Source organism: Suncus etruscus, chromosome 5 (assembly GCF_024139225.1).
Source record: "Suncus etruscus isolate mSunEtr1 chromosome 5, mSunEtr1.pri.cur, whole genome shotgun sequence".
Classification (NCBI taxonomy): Eukaryota; Metazoa; Chordata; class Mammalia; order Eulipotyphla; family Soricidae; genus Suncus; species Suncus etruscus.
Window position 1 is genome coordinate 75763595 of NC_064852.1, and position 19190 is coordinate 75782784.

The 19190-nt window shown below is 42.8% G+C and overlaps 1 protein-coding gene across 1 annotated transcript in view; it reads left to right on the top strand.

Annotated features, from left to right (window-relative positions):
* The window catches only part of TANC1 (tetratricopeptide repeat, ankyrin repeat and coiled-coil containing 1), a 158327-nt gene that overhangs the window by 108353 nt on the left and 30784 nt on the right, over window positions 1–19190 (top strand). Inside the window, exons 12-15 of the mRNA XM_049773092.1 lie at window positions 610–1217; window positions 3236–3344; window positions 4509–4631; window positions 16378–16614. Of these exons, the coding sequence (XP_049629049.1) occupies window positions 610–1217; window positions 3236–3344; window positions 4509–4631; window positions 16378–16614 (1077 nt within the window). The remainder of the gene's footprint in view (window positions 1–609; window positions 1218–3235; window positions 3345–4508; window positions 4632–16377; window positions 16615–19190) is intronic.

Sequence of the window (19190 nt, forward strand, 5' to 3'; positions counted from 1 at the left end):
ATAATTTCTGTATATTTGACTTAAAATTTAACTTTGAAGCAACAGATATTTGTAAACAGCAAAAGTTGGACAATTTTGGTCTGAGCATCATGTCATAGGCCCTGTCTGTGCAGTTTCTGGTTTCCCGATCAGTTTACATTGCCCAGATGTCCGATGCACAGTTAGGCAGGACTTTTATCTCAGCACCTGGCTGTGTTCTTAGATGTACAGAGTTGGTCTGTGTTTGTTCTTGTTATATAAGCAGTTGCACAATGTAAGGATTATGGGTATCAGGTCACCTGCAGTGTCTCGCTGTCCCTTTGCCGGTCTGGCCAGGTTGCTGTCATCTGTTTGGGCTGTTATATTCCCTGGCACTGAGTCCTAGATAAGGGCCTTGGAAAACCTTTTCTGATCTGATCTTGCATCAGGATTTCTTTCACTTAAGCTTTTTATCTTCAACTTATCCTATTACATGTTTTTATGCAAAACAATGAGTACCTGTAATCCAGGATAATCTCCCTTGAAAGAAAAGCAGTGAATCTAGTTGAAATGCTGAAATTAAAGCAAGGACAACAAAAACCTCCATGGAATGACAGTGGGTTTTTGCCGCCCCCTCCATCTCTTCCACAGGAAATTGTCAGTGCACTGCCCTTTGTCAGGCTTTCCTTAGATGACTTTCCGGACAACAAGGACATCCACAGCGACCTGCACGCCTATGTCCAGCACCGGGTGCGCAGTAGCCAAGACATCCTCAGCAACATCTCACTGAATGGCAAGGCCGATGCCGCCCTCATCGCCAAAGTGAGCAGCCACCTGGTGCTGCGCAGCCTGGGCTCCTACCTGTACCTCAAGCTCACCTTGGACCTCTTCCAGAAGGGACACTTGGTCATCAAGAGTGCCAGCTACAAGGTGGTGCCTGTGTCTCTGTCTGAGCTCTACTTGCTTCAGTGCAACCTCAAGTTCATGACTCAGTCTGCCTTTGAGAGAGCACTTCCAATTCTAAACGTGGCCCTGGCGTCCCTTCACCCCATGACGGATGAGCAGATTTTCCAGGCCATTAATGCGGGCCACATCCAGGGAGAGCAGGGATGGGATGACTTTCAGCAGAGGATGGAGGCCCTCTCCTGCTTCCTCATTAAGAGGCGAGACAAAACCCGCATGTTCTGTCACCCATCCTTCAGGGAGTGGCTGGTATGGAGAGCAGATGGTGAAAACACGGCCTTTCTGTGCGAGCCCAGGTATGACAGGCCGCTTGCTGTCAGCGCGTGGTGGGGTGTCTAATGTGCAGTTAGGGAAAAGATTTCAAACACAGTTCACATGGTTTTTTAATGGAAAGGCAATGCAAGATGAATAATTCAGGAGGAGCAATGGAAAATTTTTTCTGCTACTGAACAAACATCGTTCCTTTAATTGCTAGAGTTTTAGAAGCCTCGGGATATTCAGGTGAAAGTGAAGCTAGGCCATGCCTGGTGGTATTTTTTTGCATCCATTGTTTTCACAGTTCACTGTGAAGAAGGGAGACGTCAGTTCCAGTACTTCTCTAGAGGCTGTTAACAGCTTGTTCTCTTCTCCTGGGGTCCAGAGATGAACCCTCTTGGTTCTGAGCATCTTGTCTCAGAGATCAGGCACTTGTGGGCACAGTATGGGGAGAGACTGATCACACTGGCTCCTTGTTTTAGATTTGTGCTACAGCTCAGAATAGACCATGACTTAGAATCAGTGACTCTGAGATCTGGGATCAGCTGTCATTTTTGAGACGGTGGGAAATAGTTGCATTCCAGGAGTTCAAGGCTCCACGAATGGTCTGTAGCAAGACTGATCCTAGATGCCCTTCTCCCTGCTCATGGCTGGCTGGGCTTGGTAGACCTGTTTCTGGCCTGATGCTTGTCAAAGTGAAAGGTCAGAGAGTCTGAGATTGGAGAGTGCAGAATACTACATTTGCTAACTGATTATATACAGTATGTTCATATCCATTTCTGCCCAACTCTAACCTTGTTCTTTGTTTTTACTGCCTTGAGGTAGGAGGGTGGGTGAGGGGCACTAAAGGAGCACTGAGCAAAGGAGAATGAGAGGTGGGAACACTGGAGGAAGGCTGTTAACTTAGAGAGGAAGCCGAGCCTCAGGTCTGGGAAGGGGAGTATGTGTGAGAACACAGAGGGTATGTTCTTATGGAAGAGTCCTGGACCCTTACAAGACTTAGGACACACACCAGTGGAAGTTTGGACTTAGAAAATATATCTTCTTTCTAACTTAAAAAGCATTGTTTTTGGTGTCTACTTGCCTTGATTTTCTTTTTTTTTTTTTTTTTTTTTTGGTTTTTGGGCCATACCCTGTGAGGCTCAGGGGTTACTCCTGGCTATGCGCTCAGAAGTTGCTCCTGGCTTCTTGGGGGACCATATGGGACGCCGGGGGATCGAACCGCGGTCCGTCCTAGGCTAGCGCAGGCAAGGCAGGCACCTTACCTCCAGCGCCACCGCCTGGCCACCTCCTTGATTTTCTTGTCCTAACCTGGTTTATAGACTATTTGAGAAACTGACATACAGCTAGATAAAAACAATTGAAATGGTGCATGCTTTAATTGTCTAAATTAGCAACCACTAAAAAAGACATAAGAGAATGCATTTTCCCCATACCGTATTTTCTCTACAACTGCCTGCGTTTCTCCAATAAGACAGCCCCTCGAGGTTGTTAGGTTGATAGAAATGAAAATAACACACATTTTATGCAGAAGTCAGTGCTGTCAGGCGAAGCAACCCTTCACATCATTTTAAGCAAATTGACTCAGGCAAAGGAATGGCATCCACAGGGAGACAGAATTATTCCCTACAGATCTGAAGGGAAAATGGGCAGAGTGGCCAATTCATGAAAGGGTTAGTAGTATTGTGACCACACCTGTGACTGGGGCAAATTCCTTAGTCTCAAGTAATTTGCGCTTCTCTGATAGCCAGAAATCAAAGTGACCAAGGGAGGCCTCATTTAGTCAGTATGTTGTTCCAAAGATACAGGCCTTCCTTGAACTAAGGTTACCCTCTGTGGGTCACTCCACAGAGTGGGAGTTGGGGAGACCCAGAGAAAAGCTTTAAAATAGCTTAAAAAATAAAAAACCTTTGCATTTTCTTTGAAGAAGCATCATTTCACTTGTGTATGAGATGATGCTGATGATGAAGAGTTTAGGGGACCTTCACACTGAGGGGTATTTGCAGTTAGGAGCCATAGATGCATCTTCTGTTTGCAACCCTTGTGTTTCTCTTGCTAGGAATGGACACGCTCTGCTGGCGTTCATGTTCTCCCGACAGGAGGGCAAGCTGAACCGCCAGCAGACCATGGAGCTTGGCCATCATATCCTGAAGGCACATATTTTCAAGGTGAGACATACTTTTGCTGAGGAACCTCCTTGAACTGCTATCTTGAGTACGCATTGGGGGGGGGGCTCCCACGGCTCACCCAGCCTTTCACAATGACCCAACTATGGATTTTTCCTTCCAAATAATTCTTTTTTGTTTTTAATAATTTGTATTGTGATCACAGTGAATTGCAAGTCTTTCACAGTAATATTTAAGGTACATAGTGACAATGAATTAGGGCCCAAATCAGTCTTTTGATTTATAACCACTCTTCTTCATTTTTCTATTTTATCCCTCAAGTATATATCTAAGTACTATAGTTAAGTTTTCCTTTTTCTCCTTTAAATCTTTTAAAGTTTCAGACCGAGGATGTGACTCAGTAGTAGAAAGCTTGGCTTCCACGATTGAGGCACAGATAAAAAGAAAAGACCCTGTAAGTCTCTGTTTGGGGGAAATACCACTGTCTGTGCTTGGGAGCAACTCCATGGATTACTTGGTACTTTGCAGTGCTGAGGACCAAACCCAGAGCTCCCTCATGCAAAACATATTCTCCAGACTTGTGAGCTGTTTCCCTGCCCGTGCAAATCTTTTAAAGTTTTTACACCTAAAGGTGTATTTATTCATTTTCTTTTTCTTTCCTCATAATTTGATCATTAAGAATGTTACTCAGAGAAAGAGTATAGCAGGTAAGGTACTTGTCTTGCTGGTAGCTAACGGGTTCAGTCTCTGAAACCAGTAGGAGTCATCCCTCAGCACTGAGTAAGGAGTAAGCCCTGAGCCCCAAAACAACAACAGAATGTTATATGGCCTATGTAGTTTTGTACCACCTGGATATTCTGATTGTGTCCTTATTTCTCTTGGTTTATAACTTACTGTTCTACTCTTCTTAATTTCCTGTAATTTGGTAATCATAACTAGAAACCTAATCAGGTTGAAGTTTTTATGCTTTTTTCTTTAGAGAGCTGCTATAAAGCCTGATATCTGCCAGCTCTTTTCCCTGGCACACAGTTTATATAGCAAAAGCCAACCCAACCCCTTCTCCCAGGATTTGAGGGAGGGAGAGTTCACATATCCAAGCAGCATGCCTCTCTCCATATTGAGCAAACAGCCTCACCCTCTGGGATCTGCCACCACTACAAGAACTGATGGAGACACTGAGGTTGGTTTGTTTCTGATTGCTTCCAGGGCCTGAGTAAGAAGACAGGAATATCTTCAAGCCATCTCCAAGCTCTGTGGATCGGGTATAGCACTGAAGGTCTGTCTGCTGCCCTCGCCTCTCTCAGGAATCTCTACACTCCAAACGTGAAAGTGAGTGATCCTCTGCAGGGAAGCCAAACTACAGCCCTGGCCTTTCTCCCCTAGCAGAGCAGACTGCTTTCCCCTGCATTATAGTGCCCCAGAGACAAAGGAGAGTTTCATGGTGCATGTTCCTGGTATAAATCACCCAAGCCCAAATGCCCTGTGATGGATTCTGGAACCTTTAACTTTTGTGCGGGCAGGAAGATGTGGAAAGTTCAGGGCTGTTCTGTGAGCATGACATGACTGTTTCAGAGTCACTGTAATAGGAAGCATTTTACAAAGGAAATCCAAGAGAGATTTCCAGGGAAATATTTATAAGCATCCTAAGTTTCTAACCTGAAATTAAGTGCTGGTGAATGATACAAAAAAGGGGTACACTGGCTGTCATGAAAAGTTTAGTGGTGTGCATAGTTAGGACTTGGAAAGGGTACGCCCACTGCTGGGCCCAACTCATGTTCTTAGACAGTGGCCATTATGACTTGAGGTGCTAATAAACTTGTTTGTTTCCTCTTCCTTTCTTCCCCACTCCTCACTATTTAGGGTCACACAGTGGTCCTCAGAGCTTAGTCTTCCTGGGTCTGCACTTCAGGGATCACTCTTGACAGAGCTTGTGGTTCAATGCTTGTGGGACCCTATGTAGTTCATCAAGCTGGGGTCTGCTGCATGGAATGCAAGATCCCTAGGACCCTTTCCTTTTTCTGACCCATTCTTTCCCCACTTATTGGAGTCTAATAAGCTCAGAAAGTCCAGGTGTCTGCTAAGGCAGCCAAGAACAGTCATCACAGAGTGTGGGAATTATTGGTTTGCATTCCACCATCTTTCCAATGCAAAAATAAATGAGATCATGTATGTCTTAGAGCCCTCCTACTAACTGAACATTCCTGCTAGACAGACTTACATGCCTTCCAGCCTTAGGTTCTACTGTACCCCCAGCCTGCAGAAGCTCCGGGCCAGGTTCCAAGGGTTCTCCCTTCTATTTCTGCCTACTCAGGCTCAGCCTGGCCACACAGCAATGACAAGAAAGCTTTGGAACTTTCCTCAACTTCTAGATCTCACTTTTGGTTTATAAGGCTACTGAGTGGGGACTCTGTAGGAGACACTCCTGGGATTCTCCTGGGAGCCTCTCTTCCTTTCTTGTCTCCAACTCCATCTTCAGCTCTGCACCTCACATTTGCATGATGCTCTCAACTTGTGGAGCATATCCTCAATGGAAAAGATGGATGGGAGCAGTGCACCCTCTTGTCCTTTTCCTGTTTTCTTGTATTTGTTGTACCTTATTTGTATTAACTTTTATAGGGGTTACTCTGGCCTTGTCACTTTAGTTGGGCTATTCATGGTGGGAAGAGGGAAACGTGGTGCTAGTGATCAGATTGTGTGTCATGTAGGCACCTGTATGTTTTGTACTACGTGAGCTATCTCCCCAGCCATTTCATTTTGTTTTGGGGTTATATCTAGCAGTTTTGGGGCTCTTCCCAGCTCAGTGTTTTTAAGTTCCTTGAGTTTCTGGGGTCACCATGTAGTGTCCAGGGATTGAGCCTGGGGCGACTACCTGCAAAGCATTTGCTCTGTCCCATTGTAATATCTCCCTGGCCTTCAGCCAATTTATTTTTATATATTTATTTTTATATACAACATGCTATCACTTGCAGGTATATAACATTCAGTATTTTCGTAGAATATAAAATCATAACCACAGAAGCCTCCTTAACATCCACAATCACGCAGTTACACTTTTTTTCTTTTTACTAAACCTCTTAAGGTCAACTTTCAGCAATTTTTTTGGGGGGGTGGTCACACCTGGTGGTGCTCAGGGGTTACTCCTGGCTGTCTGCTCAGAAATAGCTCCTGGCAGGCACGGAGGACCATATGGGACACCGGGATTCGAACCAACCACCTTTGGTCCTGGATCGGTTGCTTGCAAGGCAAACGCCGCTGTGCTATCTCTCCAGGCCCAACTTTCAGCAATTTTTAAATATGCTCTCCATTGTTATTAGTTTTAGTCCCCACTTACAGGTGGAGGTGCAGTGATGGGGTGGGTGAGCTTGCTTTCAGAAGGATCCAACAGTTGTCTGAATAGGAGCATCTCACTTAGAGTTCTGAACCCAAGGAGAGGTGAGGACTCAGTTTTGGTTAGTGAAGGGTCACTATCTCCCAAAGGAGACCCAGACAGAGTCTATATGCAAAGATGAAAGTATGGCCGCATACAGGCAGGTTCAACACCTTTTAGAGTTCCAGGTCTTAGGGACCAAGCAAGCATATTGGAGTTCAATCTGCCCTTTGCCGTAGAGCACTGGAAGAGGCTCTGAGCATCGATATTCTTCCCTGCTCCTGTGCATATTCCCTTACTCTCCACTCCAGATCATCCACACTGAGCCTGCCTGCAAGGTGGACATGGAAGCTGATTTTAGTAATACAGAAGTAGTTCCAAGCAGCTCAGGCAACTGATCAAAGTCTTGCTAGATGAAATCACTCCAAAGAAAAGTGAAGAAAACGCCTGACCTTAAACTTCACATAATGAAGAAGTCGCACTAAGCATTTACTTAGATTCTTGAGGCTTGACTTCAAACCAGTGTTCTCCTTTCAACATTTATCTTGCTTGCTTGTCTCTGTTTCTTTGCTTGCTTATTTCAACTCTGGAGAAGCTGATTTGTTTCTAAAATATGTACTTCACTTTCTCTTGCTTCACAACAGGAAAAAAAAGAAAAGAAAAAGTTAGAACCGAGATTTACTGCAATTTCATCTTTTTAGCTAAAAAAAAACACCCTTGTAATACTGAACTTTTTATAACGAACCAAATTCTATAATGATAGCAAGGAAGAAAGAATAAAACGGTTTTCACTATTTTAATGAATGATGGGCATACTTTAACTTGGAGAAAAGCAGATGAGCAAGCAATGATGTACTCTACTGAATGAATTTTTAAGAGAGTAAATTAAAAGGTATCCTGGAGAATAATATAATGAGCTTGACCCTTCTGGGAATACAAACTCCTCTTCTAACACACTTGATATTTTAAAAGTTATTCATCTTTACTTTGTTTTGTAGAACTCCATTGTCACCTGCACCTATACTATCTCCAACATTATTTAGCTTGGTTATAGAATTTTAAGGCTTCCCATTATCATTCTGTTTCTTTTATCTTTGAAAAGAAAAAAGGGGTTTTCACAGAATCTTGAACAAATTACAGTAATTTAAAATTATGCATGCAATTAAGGAACTTTTTAAGAGAATATTAAATGTTGTCATACAGAAATGAATGTCATTTCGAGCAATAATTGCAGTTTGCCACTTTGGCAAATTAAAGCAAGCGACTTGCTCTGGATGATTACTTGGTAGATAGGTTTTCATTTGAGTACAAGCCTGGGATTTTTGGCTGTGCAGGTCCAGGCCACCTCTGAACTCCAGCCACATGGAAGAGTTTTGCTCATCTTGTCCCATCTGCTAGCCCTAGGGTGGCCCCAGAATCAAGGAGATTATCTAGAAGTCCTTCTTGTGAAGGCATTGAGTGGGAAAGACATTTAAGGGTAGGACTTAGGGACTTGGGACTACCTTCCCTTGGCAGAAAAGACCAGGCAGGCATATTCTAGCTTACAATCAGGCCATCCTTATTTTTAAGTGGCTGTGTTATGCATGTCTCTATATACTGTCAAATAATTAAAATCTAACCCAGGTAGCTATAAAGATCTAATTGCTTTTTTTTAAAAAAATTGTGGATTGGGAAGCATTAGATCTGATAGAAAAGCATCAAAACATAGTTATAAAAATCTGGAAGTTTTTTGTTGTTTTTTTTTAAGTCACACAAAGGGTGGAACAAGGTTATTTGCAAAAGAAAATGCAACCCCAAACTTCCTTCTCTGAACTTCCTGTAGTGTTTGATTAGTGCAGGCCAGGAGACTCCTGAGGCTTCCTTTGAATTCCACTTTGGAGAGAAGCTGAAACTGTAGTTCACTTATTTTTGTTGTTGTTATTGTTATTCTGGTTTTGGATTCTTTTTCCCCTCCATACAGGGTGTAGTGCTTATTAATGTAATATCATACTAGTTGTGACTTTTTAATTTGAGCTTTTATTTTTGGTTATTTATTTATGTATTTATTTATTTAATGGTTTCTCACAGACTTAAATTCAACACCATACTTATCATCATCTCCCACAACTCCCTCTCACCTCCACCCGCAACTCAGTTGTGTGGATCAGTTCTCCCATTATATTACCTTTGGATCTTTGTTGCTACTTTGCTGTGTATTTTTAAGTCTCACATATGAGAGAGAGAGAGAGATCATACTGTATCTATCCATGCTTTTTGACTGATTATACTCAGCATATCTTCTACTTTTATCCATGTTGCTGAAAATCGCCTGGCTTTTTTCTTCCATAGAGTTGCATAGTATTCCATTGTGTGTATATCACAGTTTCTTGATCCATTCACGTGTGGTTTTACATTTAGGTTATTTTCATATCTTGGCTATTATGCTAAGTGCAGCAATGAACATAGGTGTTCATATATCCTTTTGAATGAATGTTTCATGTTTTGGGGCTAGAAGTAATGCTAGATCATCATCGGAGTTCTATCCTTATTTTTTGGAGAAATTTCTACATTGCTTGAACTAGATGACATTCTAGTTCAAATAGGTTGAACTAGATGACATTCCTACCAGTATTTGATAGAGATTTCTTTCTCACCACAATACCACCAACACAAGCTATTTGCAGATTTTTTTTGATGTGTGCCATTTTCAAAGTTATGAAATAGCATATCATTATTGTTTTGATTTGCATTTCCCTGATAGTGATGATGAGATGGCCTGTTGGCCATCTGTATGTTTTTTTGGGAGAAATTCTGTTCATCTCACCTCATTTATGGATGGGGTCAATAAATTTTTTTCTGGTAAGTTTACAGAATGTTTTATAGATCTTAGATATCAGCTCTCTGTCAGAAGTATTGCATGCCAGTTAAGTGTTATTCTTGATAGGCCTCATAGTTTGTTCCAGTTAGGGCCTATTTCCTTTTCAAAAGTACTGTATTTTTTGTACCATAAGATGCACTCCCCCTACCCTATGCCCAGTGTATCTTATGAACAGATGCCTCCTGGAGCTGAAGCTTGAGTGCAGGGGAGGAGAGGATCTAAAAACTATGTGTGTCTTATGGTCAAGTGCATCTTATAGTGTGAAAAATACAGTACTTTAGAAGCTAGGGCTTTACTGAATACCCTATTCTGGGTCTCTTCAGATCTTGTCTTCACATCCTGTTGCTTACCCCGCTCTTTCCCACTTTCTTTTTTTTTGCATTAATTTATTCTAGGCACTTATATATAATATTGCCATAACATGTTGTGTAAAGGGAGGCGCTGTAGTGATGTGATGGTGGTTGGAAAATGTCTGTGGAGCCTGAGAACTACCCTACTTTATATGCAGTCAGCTAAGCTACCACTGCTGTCTGCAGCAGCATTGATGTGTCAAGATTCACTTTGTGCCATAGATGGCCTGTACCCTGCTACTCCAAGCCTCATGCTCTCAGCTGTATGGTGGGCCCAGGAAGCAGATCATGGTAGAGCCTGTGCTTCAAGTGTATGACACCCAGGTATTCTCTACCACCCCCAGCCCAACCTCTAGTATTGGAGTGATGGGAAACTTTATGGAGATATTAAAGCCCATGGGAAAAAAAAAGACTGACATATGTTGCATGCTCAGGCTAGTCGTTTGTGTTACTACTTCTTTCTGGAAACTCTGACTGCATCTGAGCACCTCTGCCTTCTGTTTCCTACCATGAGGCTTAATGGGCCCAGGGGATCCTGGGCTGTTCTTCAGTAATCCCAGGGAACTTGAAGTTTAGATTGCCAGGCCCTTGCACAGGACTTTCTCCTGTACCGCCTAGGGATCATGGACCTTATATCTTGTCCCTTGCAAAGATTCCTAGAGGAGTGATGGCTGCACTTAAAAGCTGCTGGGCACAGTGCCCAGTGTGCCTGTGTGTGGCACACCTACGCCTTCCATTTTCACAGCAACCCGGGAAATGCAATAGTTCCTTCCTTCCCAGATGAGCATATCAGGGCTAAGGATGCTTAGCAGCATGTTCCAGATCTCACAGCCAGAAGAGTCCCTGGCACTGAGCAAGCCCATCCTCTGCAGGCATATTCATCGCCTGATGTGTTTACAGTGCTGGCTGCCAACAGGAGCCACCCGGGAGCTCACAGGGCCCTGGCCAAATCAGAATCTCCAAGGGTGGGGCATCAACACTGGAAACTTGTAAGCTCCCAGGTGGTTTCAGGGTGCAACAGGGTTAGAACCACAGATTAGTGGAAGATTCACACATTGATTGGAGATTAAGTGGTTTAATAACAAACAGTAGCCTAGTTCCAGCAAAGGAAAGATTTTTCCCCAAAAAAGGAGATGAAATAACATGGATGAGGAACATCGGTAGGAAAGTTCTGCCTCTGTATGTCCTTCCAGGTAACATCTTGAAGGTTTTCACAAGTCATGACTGAAAGTACACCTTTTAGCCTGGTTCCCAGAGTAGTGGATCAAATGAAGTGGCATACTGTTTTCTTAAGAGCTTCATGAAGCACAGAAAGGTTGTGTAATTTTTAGAAAGCACCCAGCAGGTTAGTTAAAGGGCTGATTGAGCACATCACCATCTCTTTAGGGATCTCAAGGAGGGGGTTGATGACAGGAGCGGATATCTGGTAGTCAGGGTCCATACCCCAGTGAATTGACATTGTCCCTGCCTGTCCGTTGGTGACTAGAGTCAGATGCATCCTTCAGAAAAATTATGAAAGTTTTGAAAAAGCTGTCAGGGTTTTCTTATTATAATCAGATTCCTAGGCCTTAATAAATCCCTTAAAAATTTCACCAGCACTACCCTCAACTTAAGAACACTTGTCATCTTGCACTTAACCATTTTTTCTTCTTGAATCATGGTCGAGTGGTGCCATTTCTGAAAGGAAAGCTCTTGTTTACTCTGGGGCAGATGAGTAGAGCTGAACTGAACTGTTAGGATGGCGCCACCTTTTTTGGTCCTTTCCTTCATGTGTTGTCTGCCTTCCCATCTACTAGGCTGGTTGACAATAGGGAAGTAGAGGCTAGCTTTCTTCTAACCTAGCTGAGTACTTAGGGGGCCCTTCTCTGTACTTTTTTCCTCTTTTTCTTTTATTGAACGGGGTGTGGGTATACCTGGCTATGCTCAGGGATCATTCCTGGTGGTTCTCTGGGGGTTCTGTGGGGTGCCAAAGATTGAACTGGTACATGCAAGGCAAGGGCCATCCCTCTGGCCTTCTTCCCTGCATGATTTGGCCTTCCTTGGGTAAGTGATAGTAAAGGGAGCAATAGCTGGCATATGGGCTGGCAATTCTCTGTTACCTCTGGGTCTGCTGCATGAGCAAAGCCAATGAGGGGATTGTGTAGGATGGTGAGCTCCTGGAACGGGAACACATATTGAGTTGGGTTGAGGGTGCGGGGAGTGTGAAGGGTCTGGACAAGGTTGGAGGTACTCCCTGAAGATCAGGCATTAGAACAAAGGCACACAAAAGGATCCTGCTGTTTGTGTTCAAGGACAGAGCCTTTCTTGCAGGGTGAAAGGAAAAGTGAAAGCCAGGAAGCTTAAACTACCATTGTGAGAGACAAGCCTAGACCTAACCAGTTAGGCTGAAGTGGAAAGGCACTAGGACAGGAGGCCAGAGCAGGAACTGAAGGCTGGAATGTGTGTGCTGCCCCCTTCATTGGCAGTCAAGACCTCCTGAGACTGGCCATATCCACTGGGTCCTGCTCCATACTGCACTGTGGCCCTGATATCAGTTACCACAATATTTCTTCTCATCTGCGACCCTCCTGTCAGTTACTCTGCGTACTTCTATCACTTCAATCCTGCATGTCCTGTCTTTCTTTCCCATCTTCTATGGGTCCTGTCTCTAATCAAATAAATGACAGCCTCTCGTAGTTTTCACACCTTGTACATGGGTAACCTGAAATCTGGATGGGATTGATGGGCAAGAGAAGTATAGTGAGTTCGTAGTGGGTGTTAAAGAAATGGTACTTTTATTTTTTTTTTCAGTTTTATAATTTTTTATTATGAATTATGAGAACAAAAGATGCAAAGAAAGAGGATAAGGTAAAGTTACAGTGGAAGGACAATCACCCATAACATAATTATCAGAAGAAGTCCCCTTGCTGATATCTTAACTTTGAACTTTCACCAAAGAAAGTTAAGATAAATAAAACAGAATCCATGTGCAATTACTTTGTCCCTCAAGTCCCCAGATTGTAGCACATTATAATATTTCTTAACAGCACACAAGGCAATCTAAAGCCATCAAACTTACATAACTCCTTAAACATTAGAGGCATAGTATTTTTTACATTTCCATGTACATGCATATTAGCTTAAGTTAACCTCAAATTTTAAGTGGGTGTGTTTTAAGGATTAGAGTCAAAGGAGCACAGTAAAAACGGTGTTAGAGTGGCAATTGTTGTTTGCATAGGCCCACCAAAATATGAGAGGCATGGAAAGGAATAGCCTTGGCCTAAATACAAAGAGATCCTACCCCTGAAGTTTCCTGGCATAAGACCAGCTCTAGGCCTCAGGAAAGTTATCGTTCGCTCCAAGACATTGTCCGTAGCGCCAACACACTTATCACACAGTCTCTGTTGTCGGTCTCATGTTTCTGTATTAAAGATTCTGGAATCTGCATGTCCTATATTGAAGTCATGATGTGGAGTGCCTTCTCGTTTCACCTCACCATGAAAGGGGAATGCAGGAAGCCCTGTCCTGTAAGCAGGTTGTTGTTGTTAAGTCTTCTCAGTGTTAAGGGAAGTCTCTATTGAGCAGGACGATGTCTGAGCAGTGGTAGGGTCTTCCGTGGTAGAGGATTGCTTCCAGGTGATGTTATAGACAAACCTCACCATAAAGGGGCAATACAGCAAGCCCTGTCCAGTAAGCAGGTCATTGTTCTTGTTGTCTTCTCAGTGTTAAGGGATGTTTCTTTTGAGTAGATCGATGTCAGAGCAGCTGTAGGGTCGTCCCTGGTACAGGAATGCCTCCGGGTGATGTTATATACAACCTTGGATGTTTTGTAAATGTCTTCTGTAGATCAAGGGGTAAATGGAGAATGCCCCTTCTTCTGAGGCCTGTGCCAGGTCTTTATGTCAATGTTCAGGGTGTAAGGTGTAAGATTTGTGTGTTCCCATTTCTATTAGATAAGAACTTATTGGTATGTATAGTATTTTCCCATGTTAGTGTGCCTACGCAAACAAGTAATAAAGCCACGTGGTGCTATCAGATATATGGGGGCATAAGAACATTTCCAACAAGACCCATGACTTGGTTCAAACATAAGTATTAAACTGAGGGATTCTTTCACACCAAATTCCATATTGAGCAGTTCACAAAGAGAAGATAAAAAACATGGGGGGGGGAATCATCACTGTATAAGAAAGTATTTAGCAAAAGTTATAGCCGTCAAAGAAAACACCCATAAAATGTTGAAAAGATATGCGTCATTTTTATGCCTTTTAAAATAGTTGGGTGGGTGTTAACTCTAGGGCACCACTTTGGTCTGTGAATTAGGACTCAACAGTACTTAAGTTAGAAAGGGTAAAAAAGGAGTAATGATGATAGGAGATAAAGAAGTTAAAGAGAAATATGAACTTATGAAGGGGTATGCAAAAGGGCAGAGTACAAAATGGACATTCTGCATACATAAAAACATAATTCAATGATAGTGAGTACTATTAATGTTTCTTGTGAGAGTATTATTAATGTTTCTTGTGCGCGCGGGGGCGATAGCCCCCTCACGATTTTGAAAATGTAGACTGGACAGAGATTACCAGTGCCAGCCAAACCTCCTCCTGCTAGACTCCCGGCTCCCAGGAAGGAGAGATCCTTCAAGAAGCTGGGAGACCAGAAGTTCACAGCCCCACCCAGACCCTCCCTAAGGAGCCGCATGGATAGTGGGGGAAGGCCTAGGGTACCTTCAAGCTCCACCAAGGGACCCAACTCACCGGCTTGCCCAGGCGTGTGGCCTGGGGAAGCCCTGGAGATCTGGAGCAAGGCGGCAGAGGGGTGCTGGGGTTACCCAAGTCCCGCACCCCCCCTAGGCCTGGCCAAGCAGGCCTCCGGCATGGCGTGGGCTTGCCAAACCTCCTCCTGCTAGACTCCCCAGGAATGGTACTTTTAATAATCTAGAAATTTTTTATTTTTTTTGGTTTTTGGGCCACACCCGGCAGTGCTCAGGGGTTACTCCTGGCTGTCTGCTCAGAAATAGCTCCTGGCAGGCACGGGGGACCATATGGGACACCGGGATTTGAACCAACCACCTTTGGTCCTGGATCGGCTGTTTGCAAGGCAAATGCCACTGTGCTATCTCTCCAGGCCCATAATCTAGAAATTTGAAGACCTTTGTAGTTTAAAACTTGCATATGGTATTCTGTGATTTTTATTTTAAAATTTGTAGATAATCATTTTTTTCCTGATTTCTGGATCCAGGGAGTTCTGGGGTGGTGGAGGTAAAATTTATTTAGTAAGAGGAAAAGAAGTCTTTTCAGGAGGCTGGTGCTACAGCAGTCCCAGGGCATGGGAACATTTTCCCTGATTCTGCCTTTTCTTTATAGTGCTTTGCTTCCCTATAAGAAAATAGAGCTTTTGTGTTTACTTTTACCTTTGTTTTCTCAGTGTTAATTAATCCCGTGGTGATCATTTTATGGCCAGAAAAATGAGCCTCGTATTGTTATTTGAACAGTGATTTCTCCAAGTCGGTCTCTAGACCTGCAGCGCTCTGTCCAGAAGCTCATAGCACCAGCATGTTCCCAGGCCCCACCCAGACAGACTGAACTCTGCACTCAGGGTGTGGGGCTGGAGGGTGTGCTTGTATCAATTAAAATTTTTATTAAAAACAAAGAAAATGCAAAATATATCATCTTAATTTTTAATTATAGACTACTGAATGTTCTGTATTATGTACACATGCTTGTGCACCTCCAGAAAGAAGCTTTTCATCTTGTCTAGCTAAAATTCTGTATCCAGTCAGCAACTTTCATCCCCATATACAAGCTGCCTCCTGGCAACTGTCATTCAGTTTTCTGTTTCTATGGCTTTGACAACCATGACCATGGTTGCATGACAAATATTTGTCCGCTCTAACCACCTTCTTTTACTTAGCATATTGTCCTCAAGGTTCATCTATATTTGTCTGGGGCAAGGTTTCCTTTCTTTTAAAGACAGACTATCATTTCATTGTTAGTAGCTACTACATTTTCTCACACCCTGTATCTGTGGTTTTGGTTACCTGCTGTTACTCACTATCCAGGATTATTATTTAAATAGAGATCATAATTATAGGACTTAGGTTGCACTATGTTGTAGTAATTGTTCTGCTTTATTATGGTTCATCTCTTCTAACTTATCAATGATCTTAGGTGTATATTTGTACAGCAAGAAGCCAGTAGTGTTAGGTAGAGTAGAGAGGTTCAGGATGGGATCTTGGATCTTATCGTCTGCAAATAAGGAAGGACTAGTATAGACCCAGAAGTGGAGTGACTGTTTGAGAGGTCCCAGTACTGTTACTTGGTAGCAACTGTACCATTTTGCATCCCTAACCCCAAGAATATGTGTTCTGAATCTGTTCATTGGTGATGCTTCTACAGACCCTAGTTTGAGCATCACTAGATCAAAATGGTGAGGAAACCAAAGATAATGCCCTTCTTCACATATGTGGTCATGACTGATACTGTGTGAGAAATTAATCTTGTTGGCAACTTTGTCCAACAGGTGAGCCGTCTCCTCATCTTGGGAGGTGCCAATGTGAACTATAGGACAGAAGTGTTAAACAATGCACCAATCCTGTGTGTCCAGTCCCACCTTGGCCATGAGGAAGTTGTCACTCTACTCCTGGAATTTGGTGCTTGCCTGGATGGAATGTCGGAGAATGGCATGACTGCCCTGTGCTATGCTGCAGCTGCTGGCCACATGAAACTGGTGTGTCTTCTGGCCAAAAAAGGTTCAAGGGTAAGGCAGCCATCTCTGTTGGGGTCAAGTGTAGGTGGTGGTATAATGGGTGAGAGGGAGTATATATATATTTTTTTTATTTTTATTGTGACCAAAGTGCATTACAAATCTTTCACTGCATCATTTATGGTACATAGTGACAATGAATGAGGGGCATTCCCACCACCAGTGCTGTCCTCCCTTCGCCCCTGTTCCCAGTATGCATCCCATATCTCCCTCCTCTACCCCCCAGTATGCTAGTGCAACTGGTCTCCACTTTACAGCTTGTTGTAGATTGAGCATCCATTCCACTGTCATTAGAGATAAAAAGGATAAGAAAAGGGGGAGAAAAAAAATTTGGTGACAACTACCAAGAAAAGAAAGAAGAGAGGAAAAAAGAAAGAAAAATAGACCCAGCAAATAAAAATAAAAATAAATCTCTAAATAATAACCACAAGCGTGAAAAAGAAAGAGAAAAGTGGAAGAAAAAAGAGAAGGAAAATAAAGTCAAAAACTAACAAATCAAAACAAAACAAGAAAAAGTATGGGTGCTGAAGTGGTAAGGTTTGGCGTTCCCCTGCATTTTTTTTTTTTTTTGCATAGGCACAGTAAGCATTGGGGAAGAAAGGGAATTCCTGTGGCCTAAGAGATTCAGGGTTTCTCCATCCTTGAAGCATACCATCATGGGATCAACCCCTGGCTCCATATATACTCATTACCCCATCCCAAAGGCTTTTTGGTGATGTCAGGAAAGTTTCCTCTCGGTTGTGTGTGAGAAAATCAAGCCACTGTAGCTAGCGATCTTGGTATTTGCGCAGGTTATAGCTCAGGGTCTAGGATAGTCTCTAGGTTCTAGAGGTTCCTACCCATCATTGTTGTGGTGTTCAGTCTTCTGTAACACTAGCTCCCTGTTTTCGTTTAGTTCCTAAGCCAAAGCCTAGGATATTATGGATACAAAGGTTCTGCTCAGTCTCTGTTGTCCAAGTTGGACCTCTGCAATAAGACATCTTGTTGTTGTTGTTTTTTATGTGTCCTGGACTACAGCCTAGGGTAGGGTTTTCCTTATTAGTCCCAAGGTAGGCTCTGTTCAGTCACAGTTGTCAAAGTCAGTTTTGTGTTGTTGGTGCTCTTATTTTTCACAGTTCAAAGGACGATAGCTCTTCTGATTTCCATTTAGTGTTAGGTGATGTGATAGGGCAGCCTGGTCTTAGGTCAAGTTTTCCTTTCCTCGTTGTCATATCAAAACTGGCACAAGTTGGTGCCAGAGTAGTGTTATAAGTCGAAAGGGAGTATATTTTTATCTCCTTTATAGAGCTACCTATTGGGCCAGTCTGCATTCTTTTCCTGTTCTGTCCAATTAAGATGAAAAGAAATCTACACATAAATGAGTTTCAGGCTTTTCATGAAGCTCTCCCTTAGAAAAGAAGAGGCCATGGGTTTTGTTCACAAGTTCTTCTATGTTTCACCCTAGATGGAAACAGAACCCAGACACTTCTGGGACCATTCATAATTAAAACCATTCTTGAAAATCCCCATAGATGCTCATCTAGAATTTAGCATAGGACTGGATGGTAACATTTTGAATTACAGTATCTTTCCCCCACAAATACACACTTATCTCTTGTCACTTAATATCTTCTTTTAAAGCCAGTAGTGAGTTCTGAAGTCTTAAAAGCCATAGGCTGTAGAACTCCACAGCTGGGTGTCAGCATATCTCCTTCTGCCAAGCTCTAACATTGAGCAAATCATTGAGCTTGTCTGGAAAGTGAACATAGCAGCAGCCAATATCTACCATGAGGCTGTTGTTATTTTTCTCTTACATGTTTTTTATGCTTTGTTTTGTTTTTATAATTTTTTATTTGGGCTACACCCTGTGATGTGAAGGCTGATTCCTACTGGTGCTCAAGGTACCTTGTGGATTATTGGGAATTGACCCCAGGTCTGCCATGTGTAGTACAAGGACCCTACCCACTGTATTTTCTCTGTAGCTCCCAATGAGACTGTTGTTTGATAATTAAATAAACATAATAACATTAATATGAACTAATCTTTATTAACAAAGTGCTCAATGTTAAGATAAACTAAGTAAGCTACCAGAAAACTCTTCAGGTTTATTTATTCTTTCCTTTGAGGTAAGAGAGCCATGCTTTTGAGTAACAATAGAATAAATTCATTGTTTTCTGAACTAGGTGATTTAAAGTTCAACAAAAGACATTTTATTAGCAACTGTGGGAAAATCGTTGCTCTTTATGTTTTGGTTTGTTGTTTCTATGGCACACCTGGTGATACTCAGGTTACTCCTGGCTTTGCACTCAGGAATTATTCCTTTTGGTGCTTGGGGAACCATATGGGATCCTAGGGATAGAACCTGGTTCAGGTACATGGAAGGTAGGTAACTTATCCTCTGTATTATCTTTCTGGTCCCAAGTATTTGCATTTTTACTCTCTCAAATGCAAAAATGCATGTGAGGCTGGGCTGGAGTGATAGCACAGTGGTAGGATGTTTGTTTTGCACACAGTCAACTTTAGATGGACCCAGGTTTGATCCCTAGCATCCCATATGGTCCCCCAAGCCTGCCAGGAATAATTTCTGAGCA